At 46.1% G+C, this 27,295-nt stretch overlaps 1 protein-coding gene across 1 annotated transcript in view; it reads right to left on the reverse strand.

Moving 5' to 3' along the window:
* Positions 1 to 290: 290 nt before the first annotated feature.
* Positions 291 to 27,295, reverse strand: part of NOX5 (NADPH oxidase 5) — a 420,178-nt gene continuing 393,173 nt past the window's right edge. The window contains exons 15-17 of the mRNA XM_069624234.1: positions 9,630 to 9,729; positions 8,348 to 8,514; positions 291 to 1,211 (exon numbers count right to left, since the gene is read on the reverse strand). Of these exons, the coding sequence (XP_069480335.1) occupies positions 1,080 to 1,211; positions 8,348 to 8,514; positions 9,630 to 9,729 (399 nt within the window). The 3' untranslated portion in view covers positions 291 to 1,079. The remainder of the gene's footprint in view (positions 1,212 to 8,347; positions 8,515 to 9,629; positions 9,730 to 27,295) is intronic.

Genomic DNA, 27,295 nt, shown 5'->3' on the forward strand with positions numbered 1-27,295 from the left:
TGCAGAGGAAGCATATTCATTTTTGCAATGAATAACTGTTTGCAATATCCATATAAGAAGCCTGATAATAATGTTATTACATTGTAGTAGTACCTTGGCCTGTAATAAAGAAATGGCATAAATACTGAAGCTGTAATAACGTATCACAGCTGTTTTGTAATGTCACAATGCCTGCTGGTAGAACCAACACAGACCAGTATTCCAGCTGTTCCTGGAACACTTAATTTACCACAGGTTTTTCTTTTCAGATCAATTTCCTCTAAAGAAGCATTATGTGACACTTTACAGCCTTTAATTGAGAAATAACTTGTTATGGCAGTTTGTTTATTTTGTGCACTGCTGGGCCTGGGGTTTAGCACAGGAGAGCAAGAATCGTTCTGTATAACATCAATTATTTTAAACCACAAACATATTTTAAATGCACTGCATTATATAGGTTTTGCAGCCTATTGCAAGCCGTATATTAGTATCTTTTCCAAACAGATGCTACACTGATTACATGTATCAACAACTGGAAAATCTCTTGGATTACAGTGAGCAGGAGACCACGTGTTAAAGCGAATGATGGCGGCCAAAGCAAATAAAGTAACCGATACATGAGATAACAAGTCACCTGGGAGTTCAGTGATCTCTTAAAGGAACACGCCCTCAGGCCTCGTTCTTCTATTTGGGCTGTACACTGCTTGGTGACTTGCACCATTCTTATAATGCGCCGTAGGGAGTGTTTTATCCCATATATAATATAATGCACATCAGGGCACAGTTCCAGTCGAAAGGTGTGCAATGAACACAGCAAAAGCTTGCCTTTTGTGCTGCGTGTTTCGTTCTTATTTGTACCATCACATGTTGGCCTGCCTTGCAACTCATGTGAGTTCAAAAGAATAAACAATTTTAAACAAAAACAGGAAACACAGCACATAAAGTGAACCTAACAAGGACATATTTTCAGCTTTCAAGTTCTATCCGGCGAGAGATGGAGTGAAAAGTGGCGTGCACGCCACACGCGGCGCATGCACTGGTCAAATGCGCCATGACATCACTCCACAAATCGATCGACGTCCTCCCGCAGCCCAGAAAAGTCAGAAATTCTCCTTGAAAAACTTGAAGTTGAACTGCTCGCAGTGTGCCTTGATGACCTTGGCGAGCACAGGGGAGCCGCAGAAGAACACGTGCACTTTCCCTTTATTCTCGTTGTTGATCTTTTGAAACACCTGAAAATAAGGGTAAAAAAAGAGACGATAATGTACCTGCCGAGGCCGTTCCCTGTAGCAGCATTTTCCGCTCGCACCTTCTCATGGAGGAGCAAGGGAGGGGCGTCTACTGCATTATCCCCACACCTCCTTTCCTCAGCATGTTCTCATGTATTGAGGTCTTTCCATAGATCCCTGATCCAGTCCAACTAAACGAGTCACATTCAATAACTAACTCTCCCTAAAACCCCCGCCGCCCAACCCGTTCGCCATCGTGGGCATGTATGTGAGTGGACCATAACGTCTTGGCAGAGTTTATTTCACTTTGTAGACTATGGTCCAAGTGGCAACACGAGGGTTCTTCAGTGGCTAAGTGCACAGCAGACCTGCTCGGCCCCGGCAGATGGGACCTGATGATTTCAGAGTACTGATGCCTGCCTGGGGTGCTGGTGGGACTGCGTCTGAGGTGTAGGGAGGTCCCTGCCTGGATGTCTATGGGCACTAGCGGATCGATCGCCCTGACTCCCCATATTTAAGCAGCGACCCATCACCATGAAAGTGGTATCCTTTTTAGTCTGGGGTTCTAATCTTAAAATATATTTGTATTCACAGTTATATTCAGATAACAAGCAAACAGCAGGTGACCTAATCATACATCCACCAAGTACATCACCGAAGACCAGAGGCGTTGCTAGGGGGGGGGGGGGCTAAGGGGGCTATAGCCCCTGGTCTTTTGGTTGTAGCCCCGGATAGAATCTCAGGAGCTACAAGCAAAAGGCTAGCTAGCCCCCTGTCCCGACAGCTCTGACATCAGCGTAGCCCCGGGTCTTTTCCAGACCTAGCAACACCCCTGCCGAAGACATAAGCCACTGAACAATTCTCACCACAAGCGACTGTACATTATCACGGCGAGGACAATGCAGAAATATGAGAAATAAGGAAAAACACAGGGGAGGTACTAAGGAGAGGGGGCATTCAGACTCAAAAAATAAAGTTCAGGGAAGTCTGAGCGTGTGCTATCCCACTGCTCGGATACTTTTCTCATAAGACGTCAATAGAGGCAAACTTTCAACCCAATCCTCTGCAGTGGTTCATTGATAAGTCTTCTTAGCACCGAGCAGTGCTCTGTAGAACCAATGCCCATGAGAGCGGGTCAGGCCACCCACCTGTGAGTCAAGGTGGCTGCGGTTCAGGACAACCACTGTCTGAGACTAAGGGAGACAGTGCCCTGTAGCGTGCTGCATGTGATTGAATGCCTCTTGCCAGAAGTCTTCTGCTCTAATGCAATGCCACGTAGCTCAGAGATCTCTTCACCCCTATAAACCAACATTGGTCTCTCTCTTTCAGACATGGGCGTAATTTTAGGGGGGACGGGGGTGTTTGTCCCCCCCAACTTTCATGGCACACTATGTTGTCCCCATTCATTTGAATGGGGCACATTTTCTTCAGAGGTCATGTCCCCCCCAACATTTTCAGCAAAGTTTCTCCACTGCTTTCAGACCCAACATATGCATTCGAAAAGCATCACATATCTGGGGTTCAGATCCACCTTGCATCTTTCGATTGTGATGCCCATTTCATCGTATTGTCTATCAAATATGGAAACTTCTATGCACCCGTTCCTTGTTGCGGTTTACATAAGTTTCCGTCAGATATTTTGAAACTAGTAACAGCTTGTAGAGGACGATATCATGAGGTGGATAGCCTGTAATGACGTTTATAAACTGAAGCTCTCCAGTAAAGGCACAGCCAATCGTGGGTACCGAAGTAAGAATAGCGTTCAACAGGTGATACCTAGCCTGCTCTCTTTTGAGTTGGTTGACTGCTGTAACATGGAGGGCAGAAAGGAAACATGTCAAGAGAATGTCTAACCTGAACTCCCTCTGGACTTTTTTCAAAGCGAGGTATGGCCTGCCCTTTCCCAAAGACCCTATATCAGAAGAAGATAACACCTGCAAATCAAGTGCAAAAGGCCAGGGGGAAAAGACAAACGGAAACAATTCTCATTGAAGAGAGGAAAGGTTCTGAAGTCCGAGGCAGAACAGGAGGAAATCTTTAGAGGAGCTTGGCTAAAAGTCATGGAAGTTTAGAACCAAAGCAGAATGAAAAAGAATGGAAGACCAGGGAAGGAAACAAGGTAACAGCTTCATCGGAAGAAGGATTAGAGAGCAAAGGATAGACTAGATACAGATGGAGAAATCAACTGTGGATAAGGGATACTGGAGACTGTAAACAGTGGATCCAGGAGCTCTGTGGTGCATGCTCCGACTCGAGGAATCTCTTTTTACACATAGCACATCCACTCGCTGAGCAGCGGAAGGCGGCCATCTTACTCTGGGCTCAGTGGAAGGAAGAGCGGTGGTCTAGTGCAGGGGTGAGGCAAGGAGCTCAGTGCTCACATCCCAAGAGAGCCATTCTTGAGAGTTCCCCATCATCCAGGCTTGCGCGGGAGTTGCCAAAATACATACAAAGTCATAGGTCATGATTGCCGAGCCATTAACCTTGGCCAAACTGAGGACAGAAGAAACAAAAAGGAAAAGAAAGCCAATCTAAAGGCTGGTTTGTGTCAAGGGAAAGACCAGCCCTACAGATAAAGGATGTATATCAGCCCCTTTTACTCCCTAAAAATAGGCAAATACACCCAAAAAATAAAGAGTAAAAATATTGCCAACAAAAATAGCAAATAGATGCATAGGAGCCTGTCATCCGCTTTTATCCACCCACTTCATGGATATGTTTGGACCAGGCGTACACGTAGTGCCACAGGAAGAAGCACTACTAATATTAATACTTGATCTGAAGAGGTAGAAATGTATATTTTAATGTTCAGGAATAAATTGGTGAAAAGAATGATCTAAATAAATGCAAATACAAATTACAAATCATTTTTGTTTTACAGTTTAACCTGATTGATACTCGCTTATTAAATAATACCATTGGGAATAGGAATTACTTTTTTACTCCCTAAAAATCATACTCCCAACTTTTAAAAATAGGGAGTAAAATAGTAACACTTCAAAATCTTATCCAGAGTGCTGGGAAAGGCTGTAAAAGGTTCTGGCTCATATAAGGCAGAGTCTGTTTGTTCTTATGATCGAGTCAGATACTGTACAATATTCTTTTCTCGGTAAATATGATCAACCTTCATCTGATGCTCTTGTAGGGCCAGTCCAAAAGGTAGAGTCCAGAAGAATCCAGATCATCCTACCAAAGTTCATGTCGAGTGGTATCCAGTTCAGTCAGATGAAAGAAAGACATCAAAGGTGGCAGGTGATTTGGCTCCTAGGAATCTATTTGAAAAGACACCGGATGTAGTGCTCAGAAATTCCCATGTGTGGCATTGGGGACCCAAAATCACGTGACATAGGAAGTAACGTTTCAACACCAATTTTATTAGAAATCAGGGGGTGATTGAGATAAACACCCCCTGAACCGGGATTTATCTATAGGTACACTGAAAGTGCCTCTCCAGGAATGACCTATGCAAAGGGTGGCTGGTTGGGTAAACTACACAGTTTCAAGGTCCCCAATAAAATGAGTCTACCTTCTCTGCAGATTGACGTCGTAACTCTCTGAGAAGCAATTTCTCTAGGTTTGTTCAATTTTCTGTCCTGAACAAAAGGGGGTATATTGGAAACCCCTATGGAACACAGGTGTTTTTCTCTCATGCTAAAAAGGGTGTTCCTCTCTGTGATTGGCCTATTTGAAAAGGTGTCGGGATTGGTCAAACTACAAAGAGTGGGGGATCTATCTATGGATGGGATACTGGTCTCCCTCAGGCTTTCTGTTCTCAACAGTCTCACGGGTATAGAACTCATCCATTTCTTTCTCACTGTTAAAGGCACAGAGCTATGACGCCCAGCGTCTTCTTGGCTAAACTTCACAGTCACAGGGCTATATCACTATCGCTATGACGTTGGGGGCGCACAAAATACTGACTCCTTGGGGGCAGTAATGAAAGTCGGGGGCTGCAGGCGTTTCCCCCTCTTACCACTGTACGCAAGTGGGGGAGGAACTGATGCCGTAGGGATAGCAGGGAGTCGGCGACGCACACAGAAGTATGCCGCTGTTAAGGTAAATGGGGTTTGGGGGGGCTAAAGTGATCTATTCGACCATAAATGGTGGTTGACGTTTTCGTTGGCGCAGTGATCACATAGATTCTGTCATTCTGCCTCTGAAAATGAGCTCTGCTAATTAAGCTCGCTTTTACAGTGCTCCATGCCAAAAAGTATAGTGCACACATGTAACTGTTCTCACTGTCTATGCCTTGCAGTGCCAGCATGCACTGTTCAAAGGTCACTTGTGCATACCTGAACACAGCTGCTGACAACCAAAGTTCTGGTTTTGACGTGGTGGATACTGGGATGACACAATTATACAGCCACAAGAATTTGAAGTCATTTGATTGTTAGCTTGGCGGAGAGTGACACATTCATAACAGGGCCTGGTTTACTCAGTTTGTCTCAGCCTGGCCCCATTGTACCTACTCCACCATATATGTGGACTGAAGATGTAGTGAGAAATGTTCCTGCCAACAGATCCTCTGTGTAAGGTAAATGCTTCATTAATAGAAAACACTGTCTACAGGATGATAATTATAAAGAAAAAAATGTTGTGTGACGCCCCAGACTCGGGTCATTTTGTATATTATGATAAACCCATTCACACCTGGAAGGAGACCACATAGGTGTGTTTCATGGCCCTTCGAGAACCTCTTTTTATAAACAGACTTAGTGAAGTAAATAGACTAGAATAGCTTCATGTTGCTCTTCCATAGGTCAGCCCCCATAATATGTGATTAGAAGAGCTCCTTATACCGAGCAAGTTGGACGGTAGGATACCCAACATAAGGTAATCATGAACTTGTTTTTTGGGGCTTAAGATTTTACTGTGAATAGTGATTACTCAGGAGGTAGTTTTACTGACACTACTATCTTATTTTTACTTGGGATTGAGGTTATCACTCTTGTTTGGCAAAACTATCTATGGTTCAGAATAAGAAGGGAACTGAAACATGTTGGCGCTCAGGGAGACATGTGAGAAATTCCTTTGTGGTTTTTTGCATTTGTGCAGTGATGTACATTTGTATTCGTACTGAGCATTTGTGCTTGAACAAGGTGATAAGAAAGATAGGCGGGCTAAGCGCTCACTGCTGAGGTTTATGTATGGTCTGTAGGTCACAGTTTATATCATGAGAAGGCAAACGCAGCCTTCAATCCTCCCAAAGAACTAATTGAATGAGTGTCACCTTCAGTTGTGTTATAATTTTGTTTTAGGCACAGCACAAAATCACTATATACAAAAAATTATTGTTATTATTTTGATTATTATTGAATACTATTCACTTAATTCAAGTATGTCATGATAATGAAACCACAACCATTGTCTTTCTATGGCTTTCTTGAGGTTGCTTTATTAATCTAAGACGGGTTTCACAATAAATGAATTGCTGAGAAGCCTTCATGGTTATGAACATTTTGTGATGAAGTCTACATTGAATTTATAATGAGTAAGAATATCGTTCATATACAGATGTTCACCCAGGCTGCGCCAAGTGATTTAACCAAGGCCTCCAATTAATATTTTTTAATGTATAAAACACATCATTTGCCATAGACACATATCCACAATATGTGAGGAAAGTGAAAAAGAAGAGAGGTTGGATAGTGTCCTGGCTATGAATGCCAACACTCCTTCAATGTATAACACCATGCAAGGACCAAGAATGTATCCATCTCTTGGATACAATGCCCCTCAATTCATGTGGCACAGCCAATTAATGACCATGTCTTATTTTTTGGGCTTATTGCCATCATTTATTTACTTGTCGTAATCCTGCAGATTTTTCAAAAGTGTTTCTAATAATTCATAGTTCTCCAAACAATTCACAGTGCCTCCAGGTTTTCAAAACATATTTCATGTATTCATTTGTTTATTCACAAATGTACAGTATAAAAATGATTATGTATAGCATCTCAACACTAATCAACGTTTCACAGAAATAATCAATGCCACAATACATTATCATGCAATAAATAATGATAAACATAAACATTACAATATATATAACACAAAGAAAATATCCCAGTTTCGCACTTGAAAGAGTTCTGTGTCCTGCATGTTCCCCTGGTCATTTTACTAAATCTAGAGCCTCATAACACTGATTAATACATGAACAAGAAGCACAACCTCATGTGTTATATAAACAATGGTGTCGGCATGTTGTGTGTCAGCCTTTAATGGACTACCATAACATTCCAGAATTGTTTTGGCCTTCATCAGGACAAAACAAACTTGTACTGAGTCTACTCTGCTTAATATTTCACATATTCTATCTTCTTGTCTGGGCTGTATATTGGAACATGGGGTGGAAAAAGGAAGAAGGGAGAAGAGTGTCTATGATGCTCGAAGGTTACTACCCATGTTGTATAATCTCCTGTGATTCCAGGCCCTGGCACAAACAAATGAGCGTTGAGGGTTATGGAGGTCACTCTGAACCTGGATGCAGCTTCCTGTAGTTTCTCTGTAAAGCACAGTCATGAATATTACATTAAATTAGTGAGCTCTTTTCACTAGGCAGACAGTGCTCTTTCTCTGTATATTGCAGGAGCACCAGAACCAATCTGGGGAAACTTATAATAATGCCTTTAGTGCACCCTAGGGAAGATTGAACCACTCGCTGGATGGCAAACCCACATGACTATGGAGAGAGAATTTTGTATTTTTCAAGTAACAATCTAGATGACATCTTTTTTACTTTTTTATGTTTCTATACATGGAATTGTTTGGCCAGTCAGAATTTTAAGAGAACCCTTAACTTCATATAAGCTCTATTTAACTCTAAGAGGTTCTAGACCAGTGGTATTCAAACCTCTTTATTCTGAGCCCCCTTAAGTAAAAACTTTGTTGCTCAGCCACCCACCCAACCCCTCCCACCCACAGCCCCCTCCCGAGTAGAAATATTGTTGCTGGGAACCCTCCCAGATGCCACATCTGCTTATATTTTCCATTGAAAGCAGCCACCATACTCCCTGGACATCATTCAGGCACCAGTAGGGGCGGGGGGAATGTGGGGGGATCAGCCCCACAGTTTGAAGACCACTGTTTAGACTGAGATGAAAAACATCCATAATGAGCATTGTGAGGAGTCAACCTACCTTGTTCCAGTCTGGGCGGCCTGGCTGGGTTCGTGTTCGTAGGCCCGTGATAGAATCTCTCATCTCCTTCTTTGCCAGAAGGTCCAGCGCCATCTGCAGGCCGATAGCTTTCATGTCATTCATGCTCAGGGCTGAGGTCATGTACATGTGCATTTCCAGAAAGCGACCTGAGGGTGGGCCAAGTGAGACTTGATAAGAGTAGGTCAGGAACTGAAGGATGGGGCATTTTCCAAAAGGGCAACACAGACATGCCTCACATCTAACACTTATCCCAATACTTGACCTCCCCTGTCCAACAACTGCTGCCCAACCTTTGCAACCCAATTCAACCAAGAAATGGACAGTCGAACTGGAGATAAGAGTGTGATCCACAACGAGTTGGCCACATTCTAACCTACAAGACTTAAGTAGCAAGGGGATCTACAATGTAGACAGTCGAGCCTCGCAGGGATCTGAATGTGGAGATCTAAGTAGTTAGGGGGCTGAATCAGTGATGCTGAATTTTATAACGTTACGTTGCACTCTATGTTTTTAACAACCAGAGACATGCAAGAGGAGGCCGTGAATGTATGGTTTTTCAAAAACAATTCTCCACCAAAGCCAATGTATGGTGTGACTACAGCAAAACAAAATAGGTGATGGCTGTAATGCTTAGAATTACTCTTAACCTCTAGCATTGCTCTGGGCAACCCGCCAGACCATCGTCTTCGCCTGCCAAGCCATTACAAAGGGTGAAAGACCATATGCAAGGCAGGCTTGGTCCCACCCCAAAAGGTTTGATTTTTATCAGTATCCTAGAGGTGGAAATGGAATTGTTAAATTGTGTCTTTTTAAGGAACTGTGTAAAAAACGGTCTGTTTTTATCTTGTTTGTGTGAAAAGTGCATATTTGTACTGTAACGCACAATCATTAAATAAATAAAATAAAAAGGGTCAGTCCTGACCGAACTGCTTGGTCACATCCCCCCTGCACGAGACCACAAGCATCCCCAAACATGTTTCGGCCTTGCTGTATGTATGGTGTGGAGCAAGGAAGATGTCTGTGATGGCAACTGCAGAGGATGTTGGAGCCCTTATTTTGTGAGAATAGGGGAGAACACAACAGATAGATGAGACCATACCTGACTATGCAGTGGCACCTCTCCATTAGGGCCCTCGTTACAAGAATGATTGGAAAGATGCTCTGTGGTGTCTGTTGTTTAGGCTGGGGCAGAACCTAGGATGTGCGACTACAGAGACCACAATAATTGGGGACCATGGGAGGTGAAGCGACAAATGCTTACCATCTGGTTCCTCATCAGCCTGATCCAGCTCCAGTTTAGTCAGAAGGCTCACAAACCACTCAAAGAACTTTTGGTCACGATTGATCCAGATGAAATCAACCTGTAATCAATAACCACATGCAGTTAACAGGCCAGTAGGCGCACAGACACAATAATTAGTCATCATATTGAATTTGCCTGGTTCCCTAATATAGTTTTTCAGTGAATCCTGTTTTTCTAGGTCTTCCCTCATTTCACTGACAAGAGAGTAAAACAACGAAAAAAAGAATAACATCAACTGCATCACATCGATTGATGTGTTTTTTTCCCACTGCAACAAGTTGCACAAGGTGTAAGGCAGGAATCTGAAAACTTTGGCTCGCCAGGGGTTTTGAACCACAACTTCCAGGAGCTTTAGTTAGCATGGTCAATGGTGTGGGATCATGAGGATCCTTGTCCAAACTATCTGGAAAGCCACAGACTGCAGAACCCTAGTCTAGGGGAAAGGCCTTCTGGTTTGTTCCTACCAGATTGCAGAATTACAGATGAGGTATAAGAGTGGGAAGGTGGAGCACTACCAATGCGGAGAAGGTAGAAAGTCCTAAAAAGACAGTAGTATAAATTGGCAGGATTAAAAAAAAAAATATCAAAAAACATAACCCAAGTGTAAATGAATTATAAAAAAAAGTGATGTCAGGTAAACTCATGTTTTTAAAATGTTTATTTTTCCAAACAACCATTTTCCCAACAACCAGGTGAAAATGGCCCAGGCCGGGTTAGCAACATGACTAGGGAGAAAATCCTCAGGTATTTTATCATTGAATTAACCCACTATAGGCTTGTGCATTAAGTTGCATGGGCACTTTTGAGTGACAACAGAAGTATCTCATTTTCATCCTTATTTACATCCTCATAGCCGCCTGGTATATTGTTGCAAATCGTAAATCGCTAATCTTATTTTAATCAAATCTAAACAATTCATAGTCCTTAAAATTACACGAGACTAGCAAATAATTGCAAACATTCACTCTGCAATATCAACACTCCACTCCTACTCTCCTACACTATTGTCCTTAATTAGGGAATTGTACCCATCTACCTTTGATTCTATTTATTAACACTGGGAAGATATTAAAGCTTACAGAAACATCAATGTGATCTTGGGAGGCTCGTGATGGGTCTTTTGCTTTCATTCTATGCCTTTGTAGGCACACTGATAAACAGTTCTCTATGGAAATGTTATTTCTAATAGATCAGTACTTCTTCCATAGATTCTGCAGCTCCTCCCTGACCCCTCAGTACGAGAAGTGACTTCCCTATGTATATTACACCCAGAAATCGAACTTTAAAACATATCCCTTTTCTCTATTTACTTCACCAGATATCAGTGACACAGAAAGTATCTGACAGCAACAGTACTGGGCCTTATCAGGTGTTGGGTGGAGCGGGAAAATGCGGCGTTAACGCTATTACCGCCGCATTTAAAGCTTCGCTCAATCCTGAGTATGGCCCTACCTCGACGCCTCAGCTCCGAGCTGGAGGTGACTGCACCGACGGTATTGCCATTTTCGGTGCTATTACAGCCGGTTGTATTTGCACCAGCGATAATTGCGCCACCTATCCCCATTGGGTCCAAAATGGGGGATTTACCACCTTATCCCTACTTCTGATGCAAAAGACCTAGTAGCGGTAACGTTAATTGCGTTGGGCGGTAACCCGGGGCAATTACCGCTGGGATACCGCCCAACTTGTGATGAGGCAGTAGAACGCATGCACTTTTTACAAGGCCTACAAGTCCACTTACTTAAGAGCATTTATGCTTCTCATCATACACATATCTTGAATTAGAAAAGTAATCTTACTACATGCATACTGTCACCAATGGATAGGTTAACGACATCACACAGATACCACGCGAAACATCCGAACACTGCATACATGATGGTATGACATCCTCAAAGCCATGCTGCAGCATGCTTTCACAAATTCACCTTATTTCCACATGTACACCGACACCACTATACAAGCCAACAACATCCCACAGGCAGCACCGAAACATCTAGGCACTGCCTATATACCTGATGGCAAGGAATCCTCATCCCCAAGCCCCAACGCACTTTAACACACCACACCTAATCCCATCCCTTAACTGCATTAGTAAATACACCAAAGCACAGATTACCGAAAACACGGACTCCTCAACCCCACATTCACTCACTTGCTCACACTGGCCAAACACATCAACTCGTAACAAGATTGCATTTCCTAATGTGCACCTTAAGCAAACATATGTCATAGGTCTTTCGGTGTGTCACCCCATTCCAATATGGCGCTCCATGTGTACAGTCTGGGCACTGTGACATGTTTACTTTGAGCACATTCCATTCATGGATGCCTTGTAATTATGGTTAGAGGCGGCTGTAATTAGCCGCTGGCTCGTAACACTATCGCGTCCATGGCTGTCAAACAGAATGGGGGTCATTACGACCCTTGTGGTAGCCGTGCCGGTAAAAACGGCACAATGGCCGCCGGAGCCGTTTTTTTTCCGGCGCCTGGCAATGGTGAATTACCGGGGCACTACAGCCGTGGCGGTCCTGGTAATTTCCCATTGCCAGGCACCGGGAAAAATTACTCCCCATTCCCATTCGAGTCACATTGGACTCAATGGGAATGGGAGAACGGTAGAACCGGCACCATTCATGATGGTGCCGGTGCAACCGTCAAAGTCTGCGAGCGGGTGCCTTTCCGCCTACCAGGTCAGACCTGGCGGGTGGAAAGGCACCCGCTCGCAGCACTCGGAGTATGCCGGTCCGGTAACAACATTGCTGGTAGCTTACCGGCACCTTTGTTACCGAACAGGCATACTCATAATGAGGTCCAATGTCTCCTTGAGCAATCCCTTAGGGGTACGTTTTGCTGCTAAGGCACAAGTTGGCTTTATTAGACGAGCCCCTTGAGGACCGTTGCTGATTATTGTATATGTTACAGGTATTTTTGCCCAACCAATACACCCCAATGACTGTATGGCAATTAGGTTTTCTGCATTCCACACCCGCTGACCCCAGCAGTTCTATTTCTTCACACGAGGCACTCTTTAACCTTTTTGCATTGGTTTCTTTTTTTTCTTTACATTCTATCTATTTCGAGATTGATATTGCCATTTTAATTTACATTTTTCTGTTTCATGGTTACATCTAATTTCATTTTCATTTTTACTTTTATTATTTGTATTTTTATCCTTATTTTCACACAGTATTTTCAGCTCAAATGCCATGAATGTGTTTATGATTCACGTATTTAGAAAGATCTTTGGACACTCGTTTGACTGATGGCTTCCATCACCACTGTGTTTGAGATTAATGCCTGATTTGAATTGTATTTATTATCTAATATATTTGCTCTTTTCTAACTGATTGTTCATTATATTGTATGCCCATTAGGTTGTTATTTCTTTCTGACCATGATGAAGGCAGCCATAAACGCGGGTGAACCCCCAACACTAGTTGGTCTTCTGTTACCCAAATGATTTGTCTAGCTTGTATTAATTTTTATGTATTTATTGAGCATTTGTTAGCGCCTATACAACAGAATGGTGTTTTCAGGTGCCACAAAGCAAAGTGGGGAGGGAACAAAGGGAGTATATAACATTGAAAAAACAGTAAATATACAATCATGGTCCTACTAGGCCTTGTGACATTCGGTTGTGCAAGTGAAGAGAAGTGCAGGGGATAGGGACGGTGTCAGAACCGTGGGTCTTGATGAGAAGCAACAACCTCCTGGGAGTCACAAGGAAGGGTCTACTCCCTTTTGGAAATTAGAGACCACTCCCTGCTGTGAGTTTTGACAGTGAGCTGACTCTGATAACCAAGTAGACGCGACTTAGTATAGATGCCTCGTATGCATACTCTGGCACCTCAACCAGGAGCTGCAGTGGGAAAAATAATAAGCAGTCAACATCTGTAATAGAGATATATCATTACAATCCTTCCGCTCCTCCCGCAACGTAGAAGGGATTACCTTAACTTCCTGTCTTGGAGCTCAAACCACCAGTGTACCTTGAGTGTTCTTGGTCTGGATATAATGGTGAGGGGCTTTTTAGGAGCAAGGGGGTCTGTTTACAGACAGAAGGAAAGGTGACTGAGAGGCACGGACCCATGAAGAACGTGGTCCGTGATAACAAAGAAGAAAGGCTAGATACCTATGAATCCTTAAACTGGCATCAGTCAGGATCAGCATTGCAAAACGCCACGTCTCACGGCTACCTTGATTTTATTGAGTCTGCTCGACAGCAACGGCTTTACGCAGATGCGCGACTTTGCGGGCCATCTTGGGTGGGAGGTATGCCCAACCCTGTGGCCATCTTGGAGGTGGCTCGTCGCTCTCCTGCCAACAACGTGAGATGCAGGAATCTCGCTGTGGCAGCCATATAGTGGCAAGTCATCTGGGCTGCCACATGCGGCCTGGAAGAAGCGGGTATGCCTGGTAGTACGTCCCCGTCTAGGACCCCCTTTTTAGGACAGAACTGTAAACCACCCTGGTTTACCCGGGTGATTCTTATGGAATTGCAAGAGGTGTCTTGGGACATGGAGACCTTAAGCAGGAGCAAACCACATGTGTATAAAGTTATGTTGTTCTCTCCTGTGCATTTAAAATCACGTTAAATACTTTCATGCTAAAAAACAATTGTGATGAAAAATTTGTATAAAAACTGGTCTGATACACTAGAGTTTTTTCATCCATTCGGGAAGCCCTGATCCCCTGCACCCTTTATTATTTCTCTTACCTGGACAGATCAGGGAATTGCCAGGCGCCCTAGAGTATACGATCTATAGCAGGTACCCAGGACCTGTCTTCTGGGACATACCCCTTCCAGTCCACCAGGAATTCTATCCTATTTCGATACCTTCTGGAATCCAAAAATTGAGAAACCTTGTATTGATCCTTTGATTGCACTGCTGGGGCATCGTGGTGTATTCGATCAGGAAAGGTTTGGGAATGACCTGCTGGTTTTAGCAGTGATATATAAAAAAATGGGTGAATCTTGTAAGAATCAGGAAGGGACAACTACTACCACTGGATTGATGACTTTCTTGATTGGGTAGGGTCTGATAAAATGTGGCCTTAGTTTATGCAGATATGCAGGTATACGAAAATGTTTGGTGGACATCCAGACCATATAGATTGCTGCATAGTTAGGGCCTCGGGTTCTTTTCTTATCTGCATACCTATTTGCCTCTTCTTGTGCATGTTTCAGATGTTTTAATGCATTTTTATGACTTGCTTGTAACAGCAGGACCATATCTTGAGCAGCTGGGACAGTGGCAGAATACGGGTGATTAAAGGAAGGGAGACAGGATGTAGGCCGTATGATACATGAAAAGGTGTGTCTTGTAGTGAGGCGTGTAAAGCATTGTTATATGCGAATTTGGCCAATGGTAGGAAAGACACCCAGTTCCCCTCATGTTCATTGGTATAACATCGTAGGTATTGGCCTAGGGTGTGGTTGGTTGGTTGGTTGGTTCGTTTGTTGGTTTGTTCGTTCATTCGTTCTTTCTGTCTCTCCCTTTGGGGATGGTATGCCTTAGTAAAGTGTAGGGAGACAGTCAATGCCTTGGCTATGGTCTTCCAAAAAGCAGATACAAATTGTGACCCTCGATCGGTTATTATGTTTTGAGGGAGTCCATGAAGTCTATATATATGTTTGATAAACTCTTGTGTGAGTTGGGAAGCTGAAGGGATTTGGGATAAAGCTATGAAGTGGCATAACTTGGTGAAGGGATCCTCAATGGTCCATATAACAGTACACCCTTCTGTTTGTGGGAGATATGTTATGACATCCCATGAACATGTATGCAATGGGTATTCTGTAAGCGGTAATGGCATTAGAAGGCCAGATGGAGAGACACTAGGGGATTTGGAATGGGCACACACACCACATCCTTGTAAATAGCTCTTGACATCACTTCTCATAGTGTTCCACCATACATTTTTTAAGGGTTTTGGTGATCTCAAAGTGCCCTGCACAAGGTAGATCATGAAACCCTCTGAGGGTTGTTAAATGATACCTTTTCGTGGGTAGCCATAACTGTGTTCCTTTGAAATATAGCCCCTCTCTTTGATGGTGAGAGTGTGCGGCCAGAAATTCCTTCCCAGTTGTAGGTGAATAAGCACTCTTGAGCTCTTCCTACCAGAGTGGGACGGTTCCTGTAGTGAGCCTAAGTATCTTGTCCTTTGGGACAAAGGGCCTCATCAGGCAGTAAACGGGCGCTTTTTCCGCTAAGCATAAATAGCGTTACCGGCGTGACCCATGAGGCAAATGGCGCTGCATCACAATACAACAAGCACGCGTATCCGGCTCTGGCGGTAACACTATTTGCGCCAGGCGGAACTAGGAGCAAAACAAGGACTACCACCGAAAAACCTGGCGCAGTTAGCAATATCGCCCGTTGACGGCGCTATTAGCACTGGCGCAAATCGCATTTTGAAAATCACAATCCATTAAATAATTAAATATCATAGCTCCCTGTAGCCATCCAGACTTGCAAACAAGACAGAATGTCCCAGTAGAGGGTCATGGGCAAGGCAAACCAAAATTCAGCAAGGGGGAGCTGGTGGTGCTTGCTGACAAGGTGGTTGCACACCATGATGAACTCTATGGGACCAGGCAACGCAAAACCTCTGCCCAGCACAGGACAGCCATCTGGCATACGATCAGCCAGAAAGTGACAGTGGTGTCCAGCGTCCCACGAGACAGAGAAGAATGCTGTAAGTGCTGGAACAACCTGCAGGTCAGGGTCTGAGGACTGCTGTCCCAGCACTGGCAGGAAAGTATGTCTACCGGAGGAGGGATTGTGGAGCCACTGTTACCCACTGCATGGGAGGAGAAGTGTAGCTCCGCGCTGAACATGGAGGGCATCGAAGGAGTTGAAGAGGTGGGTGACAGGAGCCAGGATGCAGAAGGTGAGTCAACCCCCCCAGCACATGGCATACATCATTGACAGCCTAGCTCAAGATGCCCCAGTGGACAGACCCATGAGCCGGACATTGCGACAGGGTGCAGTGAGTGGGTGCCACAGCAGCCACCTACCGGAACAGCCATGTGCCAGTGTACCAAGGCCACCCCTGTGAGTCAGACAGAGCAGTTGGGAGGGCAGCCAAAGGAACCATCCAAGTGCCATTCACCACACGCCCATGGCGGGAGCACATCAGTGCCCCATAGGGACCTGCCAGTGCCATGTACCCAGCCACCCCCAATCCAAATGGCCCCCGTGGAGGTGACGTGGGTTCATGGGTATCAGAAGCATGCATGCCAGGCAACAAACAGCTGTCCCAGCACAGACCTTTTGCCATCCCCACACACACTGCGTCGGCAACAGCGTGGACAGACCCCCAGAAAGCCCACCATGCCGCTGGCACATGCTGGAGCCGAACACCGACGCGCCGTCAGTTGGCCCCTCTGTCGACAGCTCATGCCCACAGCACACCCCTCACCACCGTAAGCCTACGGCAACACTCAGCATGCTGATGCAGAGGCTGGGGGACATGGGGCAAATACAGAGAGAGATGGAGGCCATCCGGCACACCCACTCCGGACACTTGCAGGCAATACTTGACAGTATCCAGGGGGCCACGCACAGGATTGCATGGGACAATGCGAGCACCCGGAGGGTGACAACTGCCAATACGGTCGCGCTGACGGCATTTGTCCAAAGAGTTAGAGAGATGACGGAAGGCATCTCTGCTCTTGCAGAGGCCATCCACCAAAGCAATGTGCTTGTATGACAACAGCTCCTGGGGGCCAGCTCCATCCCTTCTACGTCACCACCAATAGGGGTCTCCCAGGAGAGCACAACTAGGTGCCAGTCCCTGCGCCAGCTGCGTTCCAGATCAATGACTGCTGGGAGTGGGGGGGAAGAGGCCATGGAGATAGACAATGACGTGCCAACATTTGCTGAAGTGGACATGCCGTGGAGTTGTTGGTGGGGGGGAGAAGGGGAGATTGTGTGCTGGGGAGTTGGTGGTGGACAGGGGTGGGGGAGAGGGTGCTGGGGAGTTGGTGGTGGGGAGGGGGATAGTATGTTGGGGAGTGGAAGGTGGGCGTGGAGGAGGGATAGTTAGTGCACAAAGTTACATTAAAAATTGTTGAACATCATTCATGCAAGGACATTCATGATTGTGCCCATGTGCAGTTTATTCACAGTGCCTAAAGTGGGCTTGAGCCAGTGTACTGTACTAGAAGAAATGTCTATTAGTGCCTGCCGGGCCAGTCTTCCGTCCCTTACGTCATCCCTGGGAGTAGCTGCTCTGGCTCCTGCCTCATGCTCATTCAGCTGCGTCTTCCTCTGGATGTGGCATGTCCGTGTCTAGGGTAGTGGCAGATAACTCCTCAGGCAGATGTTATGTAGCATTGCGTCCAGACTTAAATATAGTAAGGAGTCATGGGCTGAGTTTTCATTCATATGATGACACTCAAATCTACATTGAGACCAATAACATTGTGGACGCATTTAAGAGAATGAATCAGTGTATGGTGGATATTGACAAGTGGATGACCAGCAACCAGCTACAACTTAATGTGGCAAAAACCGAGATAATCTTGTTCAGGCCCAAGGGGAGAATGGTGGATGAGAAGCATTCTTTCCCCCATACATCCATGGCGAGAAGTTACAATTCACACATAAAATCAAAAACCTGGGCTGTGTTTGGCAGGATGATCTCGGTAGTGAAGCCCAGGTGGGAGCCAATGTGAAGTCAGTCTACTACTCCCTGTGGATGCTGAGGAATGTACTCCCCTTCCTTCCTGCAGAAGATCACACAGTGGTTGTAGGGGCTATGACGAACACCCACTTAGATTATTGCAATCGTGTGTTGGCCGGCATGCCAGCCAAGCAGATATATATAGACTCCAGAAGGCTCAGAATGCAGCGATCAGATTGGTGGGGCAGCTGGGTAAAAGGGAGCAGGTGACACCGCTTTGCAGATCTTTGCATTAGCTGGCGGTTGAGGACCAAATTAAGTTCAAAGTAGCCTGTTTGATGTACAAATGTGTTAATGGGTTGGTCCCAGAGTATCTCAGTGCCAAAGTCTGTGGCTATCATCCTGACAGAGCCTTGTGCTCATGTGCTTTCGAGCCAAAGTCTGGAATCCTCTCCCAATGGAGATTAGAGCCAGTCAGTCGTTGGTCCAGTTTAGGAAGGCTTTAAAAACGTATTTGTTCAATTAGTACCGTCCAGCTCAGGGATAGCTTGTGTACATGATCTGCTTAAGCTCCACATTGTTGTGGCTTTTTTAGTCAGCTGCCAAGTTAAGTCTGTCTTGGAGCACGATATAAATACCCAAAATCAAAACCAAATTGCACATACTAGCACGATGTTCCCAACTTTGTCAGGGGTGGACATTAGGGCACTGCCAGTGCGATCTAGGCACCAGAACCATGCCTCAAGGAGTCCAAAGGTGCATTCAATACACACACGAGTCCGGCTGTGTGCATGGTTGTAGGCGGTCTCGTGCAGTGTACATGGGTCACGAACAGTGGTCATCAGCCAGGTCAGCTTCGGATATCGGGAGTCACCTGCATGAGGTGGCGCACATACAATAGTCACTTGTCTCATACATGGTGATGGTCTCACACAGTATCGGGGCATTGGTCACTGTGTGCATGCATGTGTACATTCTGCCCAAGCTATGTGTATGTGTGATGTCTGGGCAGCCTTTGTCAATGGTGACATGCATTCCTTTGCCTTCACGTGCACCCTGTGGCGTTGTGCCGGTTGTTCAGTGGTGTGTCCCAGGTGGCTGTCTTGTGGCTGTGTGCTGCTCTCGTGCATGGGGCATGCTGGGTTGGCTGTTGTCATACCCTACTCTTCTAGGGGCAGTGGGTCAACATTCCCAGGTGGCAGTATGTGGGAACATGGCCGTTGCACTGGTTGGCCTGATGTTGGGTGCTGCAGTGTGGATCTTCCCTGTGCCTTATTCCTGACGCATTGTGTTACATGTGGTCATGTGTGTTGTTGTAGTTGCTGTGGTATTTGCATGTCTGCATGTGTGTCCAGGTGTGTTTGATGTGTGCATGCTCCCTTGAATATCCCGTCGTTGGTGTAGGTGCTTTCCAGGTGCTGCTAGTGCCTCCACTTGTCATGCCATGCTTCTTGTCAGTGTTAACACCCCCCTCCCCAAATTTTGCTCAGGTGATTCACTGTGCATATGTGGAAGGAATCGTACTAGCCACGTCCATTGTCCTCTGTGCCTCTCCATGTATCCTGGTAGTGTGCTCTTTCGTAGGACCATGGAGTCGTGGGTGGAACCTGGGTAGCGGGCACAGCAGTGGGTGATGAGGAGGTCAGGGTCGCAGGTCACCTGCACGTTGAGAGCGTGGTAGTGCTTTCAGTTCCTGTATATGGCCTCATGGGCGTGGGGTGCGACCAACACTACATGGATGCAGTCAATGGCAGGAATACCATTTGGCAGTCGGGGAGCGCCATAGAACCTTGCCTTCATGTCGTTGAACTGGTGGTGGGCAGTGCAATATGGTGGTTCACATGCCACAGGAGGGCATCTAGCAGTTGGGCAAGGACTGCACAGAATGTGGGCTGTGCCATGCCTGCAACATGGCCACAGAGTGCTAGAAGGTGCCTATCCCCAGGAACTGCAGCACTTGCACCAGCTTCAGCAGTGAAGGCACAACAGGCCAGATATTTATCCTGCTCCCTATGTCTTCCTAGATTGTGGCCAGCAGCTCGGTGGTGGGTTCTCTAGAGATGCGGTACAGGGCACTGGGTGTCGCTCAGTGCCCAGGATGATGGCCTGGCCCTGGAGATGGGTGCTCCCCTTGCTTGGGCAGTTCTCGTCCTGCCCCCCCACTCCCTGTGCCCTAGCCTGGTTGTCCTGCATTTCAAGATCCAGGCGCAGCATGAGCAGCTGCCTGTCGCAGCTTGCAGCGAAGAATGGCAGTATGGTGTTGGAAACAGTGTTTCGGATAGGAATGTGCCTTATGTAGCCCTCTGGTGTGCATTGCGTGCACTTGTGGCTTCATTTCGGGCACCTGTGTTCATTTACCTCCAGCTGGAGGCTGGAAGTTATTCTCAGCTGTACTACTGCCAGTTTTCGGTGCTTTGTGTTGTTGGCACTATTAGCGCTGGCTGTAATAGCGATGGTTCATTTTGTGCCCACCGGTATTTGTGCCGACTCATAATCCGGAGGAGCGGTATTGGTGGCGCTAATTCTGTTACCGCTGGATTTAAAGGCTACCGCTCAACTCCTGATGAGGCCCAACGGGTATGCCTGTAGTTTCTTGATCTACGGCATAGCACCTGCATATGGCGTCTGCCTTGGTGTTGGTGTTCCCCGCTACATATGTGACAATAAAATCAAAATGTGAAAATGAATGTATCACCGGTTCTGTCTCTGATTTACTGCTGTGGCTGTCTTTAGGAATTGAAGGTTTCTATGGCCAGTGAGAACCGTGATAGGGTATCTAGTCCCTTCCAACAGGTGCCTCCAGGTAATGAAAGCATCTTTGATAGCAAGGAGTTCTTTTTTTGAATATATTTTAATTCCGTTTGGCTTGGGGAAGTGTTTGTGAATGGTAAGCTATGGGATTCATCTGACCAGTACCAGGGTTCTTCTGTAGGAGAAGGGCTCCTATAGCAAAATTGGAAGCGTCCGCCTCCATTACGAATGGAAAACAAGGATCATGAAATCTCAGGATGGGAGCAGAAATGAATTATCCTTGTAGCTCCATAAAGACATTTTGGGTGTTTCGATCCCAACCGAATGGGTTAGTCTCCTTGAGTACCCAGGAGTATTCAGGGATAAACTGCCTGTAAAAATTGGCAAACCCCAAGAATCTCTGTAAGTCTTTCACTCCTCGGGGGACAGGCCATTTGAGAATGTCATCAATCTTAGCAGGATCCATCTTGACTCCTTTGGGGGATAGGATATATCCAAGATATGAGATCATTCCTTGATGGAAGAGACATTTAGAGAACTTGGCATTTAGACAATGGTCCTTTAACCTCTTCAGGACTTCCCTGACATGTTGGACATGTTCTCTAAGGGTCTGAGAATAGATTAGTATAACATCCAGATGAATGACTACGTAGACATCCAGGTTATCCTTGAATATGTAATTTATGAAGTGTTCAAATGCGGCCAGAGCATAACATAATCCGAAAGGCATTACATGATACTCGTAATGACTGAATCGATTTTAGAACGCCGTCTTCCACTCGTCCCCCTGGAAATATCTAACCAGGTTGTAAGCACCCTTAAAATCTAGTTTGGTGTACACACTGCTATTCTTTGCCTGATCTAACAGAACTTGAATTAAAGGCAGGGGATATATGTTCTACACTGTAATTGCATTCAACTGCCTATAGTCAATGCAAGGCCTGAGTTCCGTATCTTCCTTCTTTGGAATAAAGAAGATAGGGACTCCAGTCGGGGATGTGGAATGGCGTATATAAACCCCTTTTTAAGGTTTTCATTTATGAACTCTTTGAGTATCTGATTTTCTCTTTCAGATAGGGCATGGGTCCTTCCATATGGTATGCTTGCTCTTGGGACTAGTTCTATCCAGCAATCATATTGCCTATGAGGCGGAAGCCGGTCTGCTTCTACAGGATCGAACACAGTGTGGTAATCAGGATATTCTGGAGGAACCTGAGTCAATAGTAAAGTGGGAAGGATGCGGGTTATCGGATCGAGGAACAGAGTTGAGTGCACTTTTCACCTGTTCTTCGGCACAATATTCATGACAAAGGAGTGACTCCATTATTACCTCATGGGTTCTCCAACTGATACAAGGATTATGGTGCTCTAACTATGGTATTCTCAAAATAAAATGATAGTTGAGGGCTGCTATGGCGTCAAGACATATGTTTTCTAGATGGCTCTGACTGTATGACATGGTGCGAATTGGTGTATGTGAGATAGGCTCAGATACTAGATTAGATCCATCCATTGAAACAATGGGTTCTGGGACTGGTTTGGGCAAAAGATGTTGTGCAAAATGTTATGTCAATTCCTAAATTTAGCTGTATATGCCAAGAGATCTTTATTACTCTGTTTTAGCTCCACCTGTTTATTGCATACTGTTTGGGTGGCATACTGCTGGTGAAACATATACGAAAAGGCATGCAAAAGGGCCATATAATCCTGGAGGATTCTATCATTGCTGCCTACATATGGGTGGCACAGGCTAATGCGGTCGTATCGAGATTCAGCAATATGAATGCAACCATAGCTTGATCAGAGGCATAAAGTGTAGGCAGATTCAAGAAATTAATCCTACATTGTGTAAGGCTTTGAACTCCTGTGGATCTCCACCATACTTAGTGGGCCTAGGCGGAGAGGGAATGTTAGGGCCAAAGGCAGGGGGTGGGAACGAGCCGGGGTCGATATGGAGCGAGCATCAGGGCAGGTTACCTCTGGACTGGAAGGTCCTGACATCCCACGTCCCTTAATGGCCCAAGGATTTCCTATAGCTTGGGACTTAGAGGACCAGGACTCCATCCTATCCTGGATGGACATCATGTTTTGAAACAACAATGCATTTTCCTGCCGAGAGGCAGCAACATCGGACTGTAGTTTCTGCAAGGCAGCTGCTAACTTCTTTACCGCATCTTCCATGACTCAGAGGAGCATGGTAGGGTCTTGCAATCTGTCAGAACCATGGTTATTGACAAGAAGCAACAACCTCTTGGGAGACATGAGAAAAGGTCTACTCCCTTTTGAAAATTAGAGACCACTCCCAGGGACGTCATTTCACCAAAATGTCAGGGGTAGCGGAAGTGACATCACATGACCCTGACCTCTGATGACATCACAAGAAGTGATGTCATTTGACCCCACCCTGAAGTGACATTACAGGAAGCGATGGAACAAAAACTTTCACCCCTCAACAAAGCAGGAAGTGGCATCACATAACATTGTTTCTGAGTACACTACGAACAATATGGTTACAATGTCACTGTAAATTGATATACATTTCATACAAGAATGGATCACCATATGTATCGTTAATATCAGTGCGTAAAGGCCCATATCACCAAATCACTGTGAAAGCAAGCAGACGTCCAAGGCCAAATGATAGTGATGTGTTATTATATAGCACTTACACTTAAGCGCTTTATATAGAATATATATACATACAATATCACCCACCTGTGTTGGTACTCATTTATTAACCTCAGCAGAATGAAAGGCTGAATTGACCTTGCTGGGTGTCGAACCTGCAACCTGCAGATAACACTCACATTGCAGCAGCCAGCGCTCAGCCCACTGAGCTATTTTACCGGCTATAGCTATCAAAAAACCAGCCACTCCAGAAGCAAAGAGCCACATCATGCTGGCCACAGCCCATGAGCCTCAATGTAACAAAGAAAAAGAAAATACATCTTTCAGATTTTTTTTTAGGGGTTGCAAGGGAGAACACAGGGGTAGCAAGGGAGACCTCGGGTTGCAGTTGTAACCCCTGGCAACTCCTAAATGACGTCCATGACCATTCCCTGCTGTGAGTTTTGACAGGGAGTTAACTCTTATAACCAAGTAGAAGCGACTAAGCATAGACACCTCGTATGGGTACTCTGGCACCTCCAGCAGGAGCTGCAGTGGGAACAATAATAAGCAATCAAGAACTGCAATATAGATATATCATTACAATCCTCCCCTACCCCCAATGTAGAAGGGATTACCTCAACCCACTGTCTTGGGAATCAACCCACCAGGGTACCTCGAGTGTTCTTGGTCTGGATATAAGGGTGAGGGGCGTTTTAGGAGCAAGGGGGTCTGTTCACAGATAGAAGGAAAGGTGACTGAGAGGGACAGACCCACAAAGAACATGATCTGTGATAACAAAGAAGAAAGGCTAAATACCTATGAATCCCTAAACTCGCACCAGGCGGGATCAGCGTTGCAAGACGCCACGTCTCGCGGCTGCCTTGATTTTAATGAGTCTGCTCGTCGGCAACAACTGTACGCCGATGTGCAATGTTGGTGGTCATCTTGTGTTGGGAGGTATGGCCCAACCCGGCAGCCATCTTGGAGGTGGCTTGTCGCTCTCCTGCGAACAACGTGGGATGCAGGAATCTCACTGTGGCACTCGTATAGCAGCAAGTCCATCGGGGTTGCCACAAGCAGCCTGCAAGGAGCGGGTCATGCCTAGTTGGGACCGGAGTCCTAACAGACGGGTGGGGGGGGCAAGGAATGGACAAGTGCTGCTGGGGTCCCGGCAGGGAAGTGCCAAGAGGAGCCAAGGTAGGTAGCCTCAGGTTAAGTTCTAGAGTGGACGTATCACAAGGGTGGGATGCACAGCCGCCAGGCAGGGAGCCCACAGGGGGCAGTGCTGAGGGGGATAGGGTGCTGGTGTCGAGTAGATAGACCCCCTGGTATCCTGTGAGATGCAGGAGGACCAAGCCACCAGCAGAGGAGTATTTAGGGAGGAAAAGTTGGAGATAGCGTGGTTCCAGGTCTCAAAAAGCCTTGTAGATGATGCAGAGGGTCTTGAATTTGATCCTTGTGGCCAGCGGGAGCCAGTGGAGAGATTCTAGGGATGGAGAGATACAGTCCCTGACCTTGAGGCCAAAGATTAGTCTGGCAGCCCTATTATGGATTAGCAGAAGGGGCCATAGGGAGGAAAAGGGGAGATTGAGGAAGAGGCTGTTGCAGTAGTCCAGCCCAGAGAAGACCAGATCTCTGGAGACATTGAGCTTTTGGGGGAAGGTGAGGAAAGGTAGAATGCCTCTAAGGAGGTGAAGCTGGAAGTGGGCCTTCTTGGCCAGGTACAAGATGTGAGGGGTGAAGGAGAGAGTTAAGTCGAAGATGATCCCAAGGTTTTTGGCCTCACAGGATGGTGAGGATAGAGGGCCCAAGGAGGACGGCCAGAGGGGAGGAGGAAAACAGGGTGCAGGCGTCCAAAGGAGAAAAAATCTTACTGGCATTAAGACTGAGATTGGGAGAAGCACATCATGCCGGTATGGCGGTCAGACAATCACGGATTAGAGAGGAGGAAGTGGAGGAAGTAAAGGGAAGTTTGAAGGAAAGCTGTGTCATCAGTATAACACTGGAAATGAGGAGAGAAGGAGGACATCAGGTTAGCAAGAGAGGTGGGATAGATATTGAAGAGCCACAGTCATAGGATAGATCCCTGGGGGACACCGCCGGTAGAGAGTGTGGTGGTGGAGGAGAAAAGGCCCAGTTGCAACTGGGAAGGACAGTTAGTGAGGAAAGAGGTTAGCCATTCTAGTGCCCAGTCTGTGATGCCAAAGGTACCAAGAGTCATTTTATGAGGATAGAATGGTTGACCATGTCAAAGGCAGAAGAGAGATGAAGGGGAATGAGAACAGCAGGAGAGTTAGAGTCAAGATTTTTGAGCACGTCTTCATGCGTGTTCAGGAGAACAGTTTCTGTGCCTCTGGATGCCTCTTGATTGATGGTCATGGGGGCAAACAACAAGGTCAGTGTGGAGGGTCAGTTGAGGGAGGACCAGCTTCTTCAAGAGTTTACCCAGGAAGGGGATGGTGGAGATAGGGCGATTGTTAGGTGGGCAGGAGGGGTCAGCAGATGGCTTTTTTTAAGAGAGGGTGCACAAGGGAGTGCTTGAGGGAAAGAAGGAAAGAGCCAGTGGTGAAGGAATGGTTGCAGAAGTCGCAAAAGAGCCGGTTCGAGAGAGGAGATGTTTTCCTTAATGGTTCTAGAAGAGCCGGGGAGCACCTGTTTGGTTGAGACCTTCATAGAGCAGACAACTTGAGAAACCTCATCAGGTGCTATGGGCAGGAGGGAGGATAGTGCAGTGGGTGGAAGGAGGAGAGCCAAGCAAGGCAGTGGAGCAGGGGCGGAAGTGGAGGTGGGGGAGTGGAGAGCGAGAACAGGATGTCCCGAGTTTTAGATGTGAAATGGGAGGCCAAAGTGGTGCAGAGAGCCAGGGAAAGGAGAGAGCTAGAGACTACAGTTGGATTGGCAAGTTCCTTGTAGATTTTGAAAAGTTCCGCCCTGTTGTTAGTGGCTCCAGAAAGGCAGGCTTTGATGTGGGCCCTCTTGTAGTGGATAGAGAAATAATATTGCCTTTGGAGCAGACAGGCCAGTTTGTCAGAGGATGAACCCAAGTTCTGCCACTTCTATTCAGCAACTGTGCACTTAGTTTGGTATCAGGTAAGAATGTCCCCATACATAATGTACCCATACATAATGTTGCTGGAAAAAGCCATTGTCAACATTATATATGGTGACATTATGTATGGGGACAGGTTGCAGAGATGTCCCCATCACCCATTTAAAAAAAGAAAAAAAGAAACGGGGGTTGTGGGGGTGTCCCCTGCATGCTGAATGTAATAATGTCTCTGCAAAAAACTGTGACTTTTCTGTCAGGCGACATTTATGCTGAGACATTATTACATGGAACCTTGCGTTTCAGAGAAGCTAGAACAGAGTCATACCATCCGTTGCACTTGGAGGCAGGCTTCAGGCAGATCCTCATGACAGGGGCAAGGATGTCAAGGGTGTTAGTGATGGAGAGGTGAAGGTTAGAAAGGAAAGAGTCAGAGGGGGAGTTAGAAGCAGGGGTGGGAAGGGGGATAAAAGTGGAAGCAAAATCAGCGACTGACACTCGCTTCTATGGTTGAATGATGTCGAAGGCGGCTGGCAGTGCGGGCGATGGCTCGACAGAGGGCCGAGGGGCCCCAAGTGGGAGG

This window comes from Ambystoma mexicanum, chromosome 11 (assembly GCF_040938575.1).
Source record: "Ambystoma mexicanum isolate Mex_15411 chromosome 11, UKY_AmexF1_1, whole genome shotgun sequence".
NCBI classification, from domain to species: Eukaryota; Metazoa; Chordata; class Amphibia; order Caudata; family Ambystomatidae; genus Ambystoma; species Ambystoma mexicanum.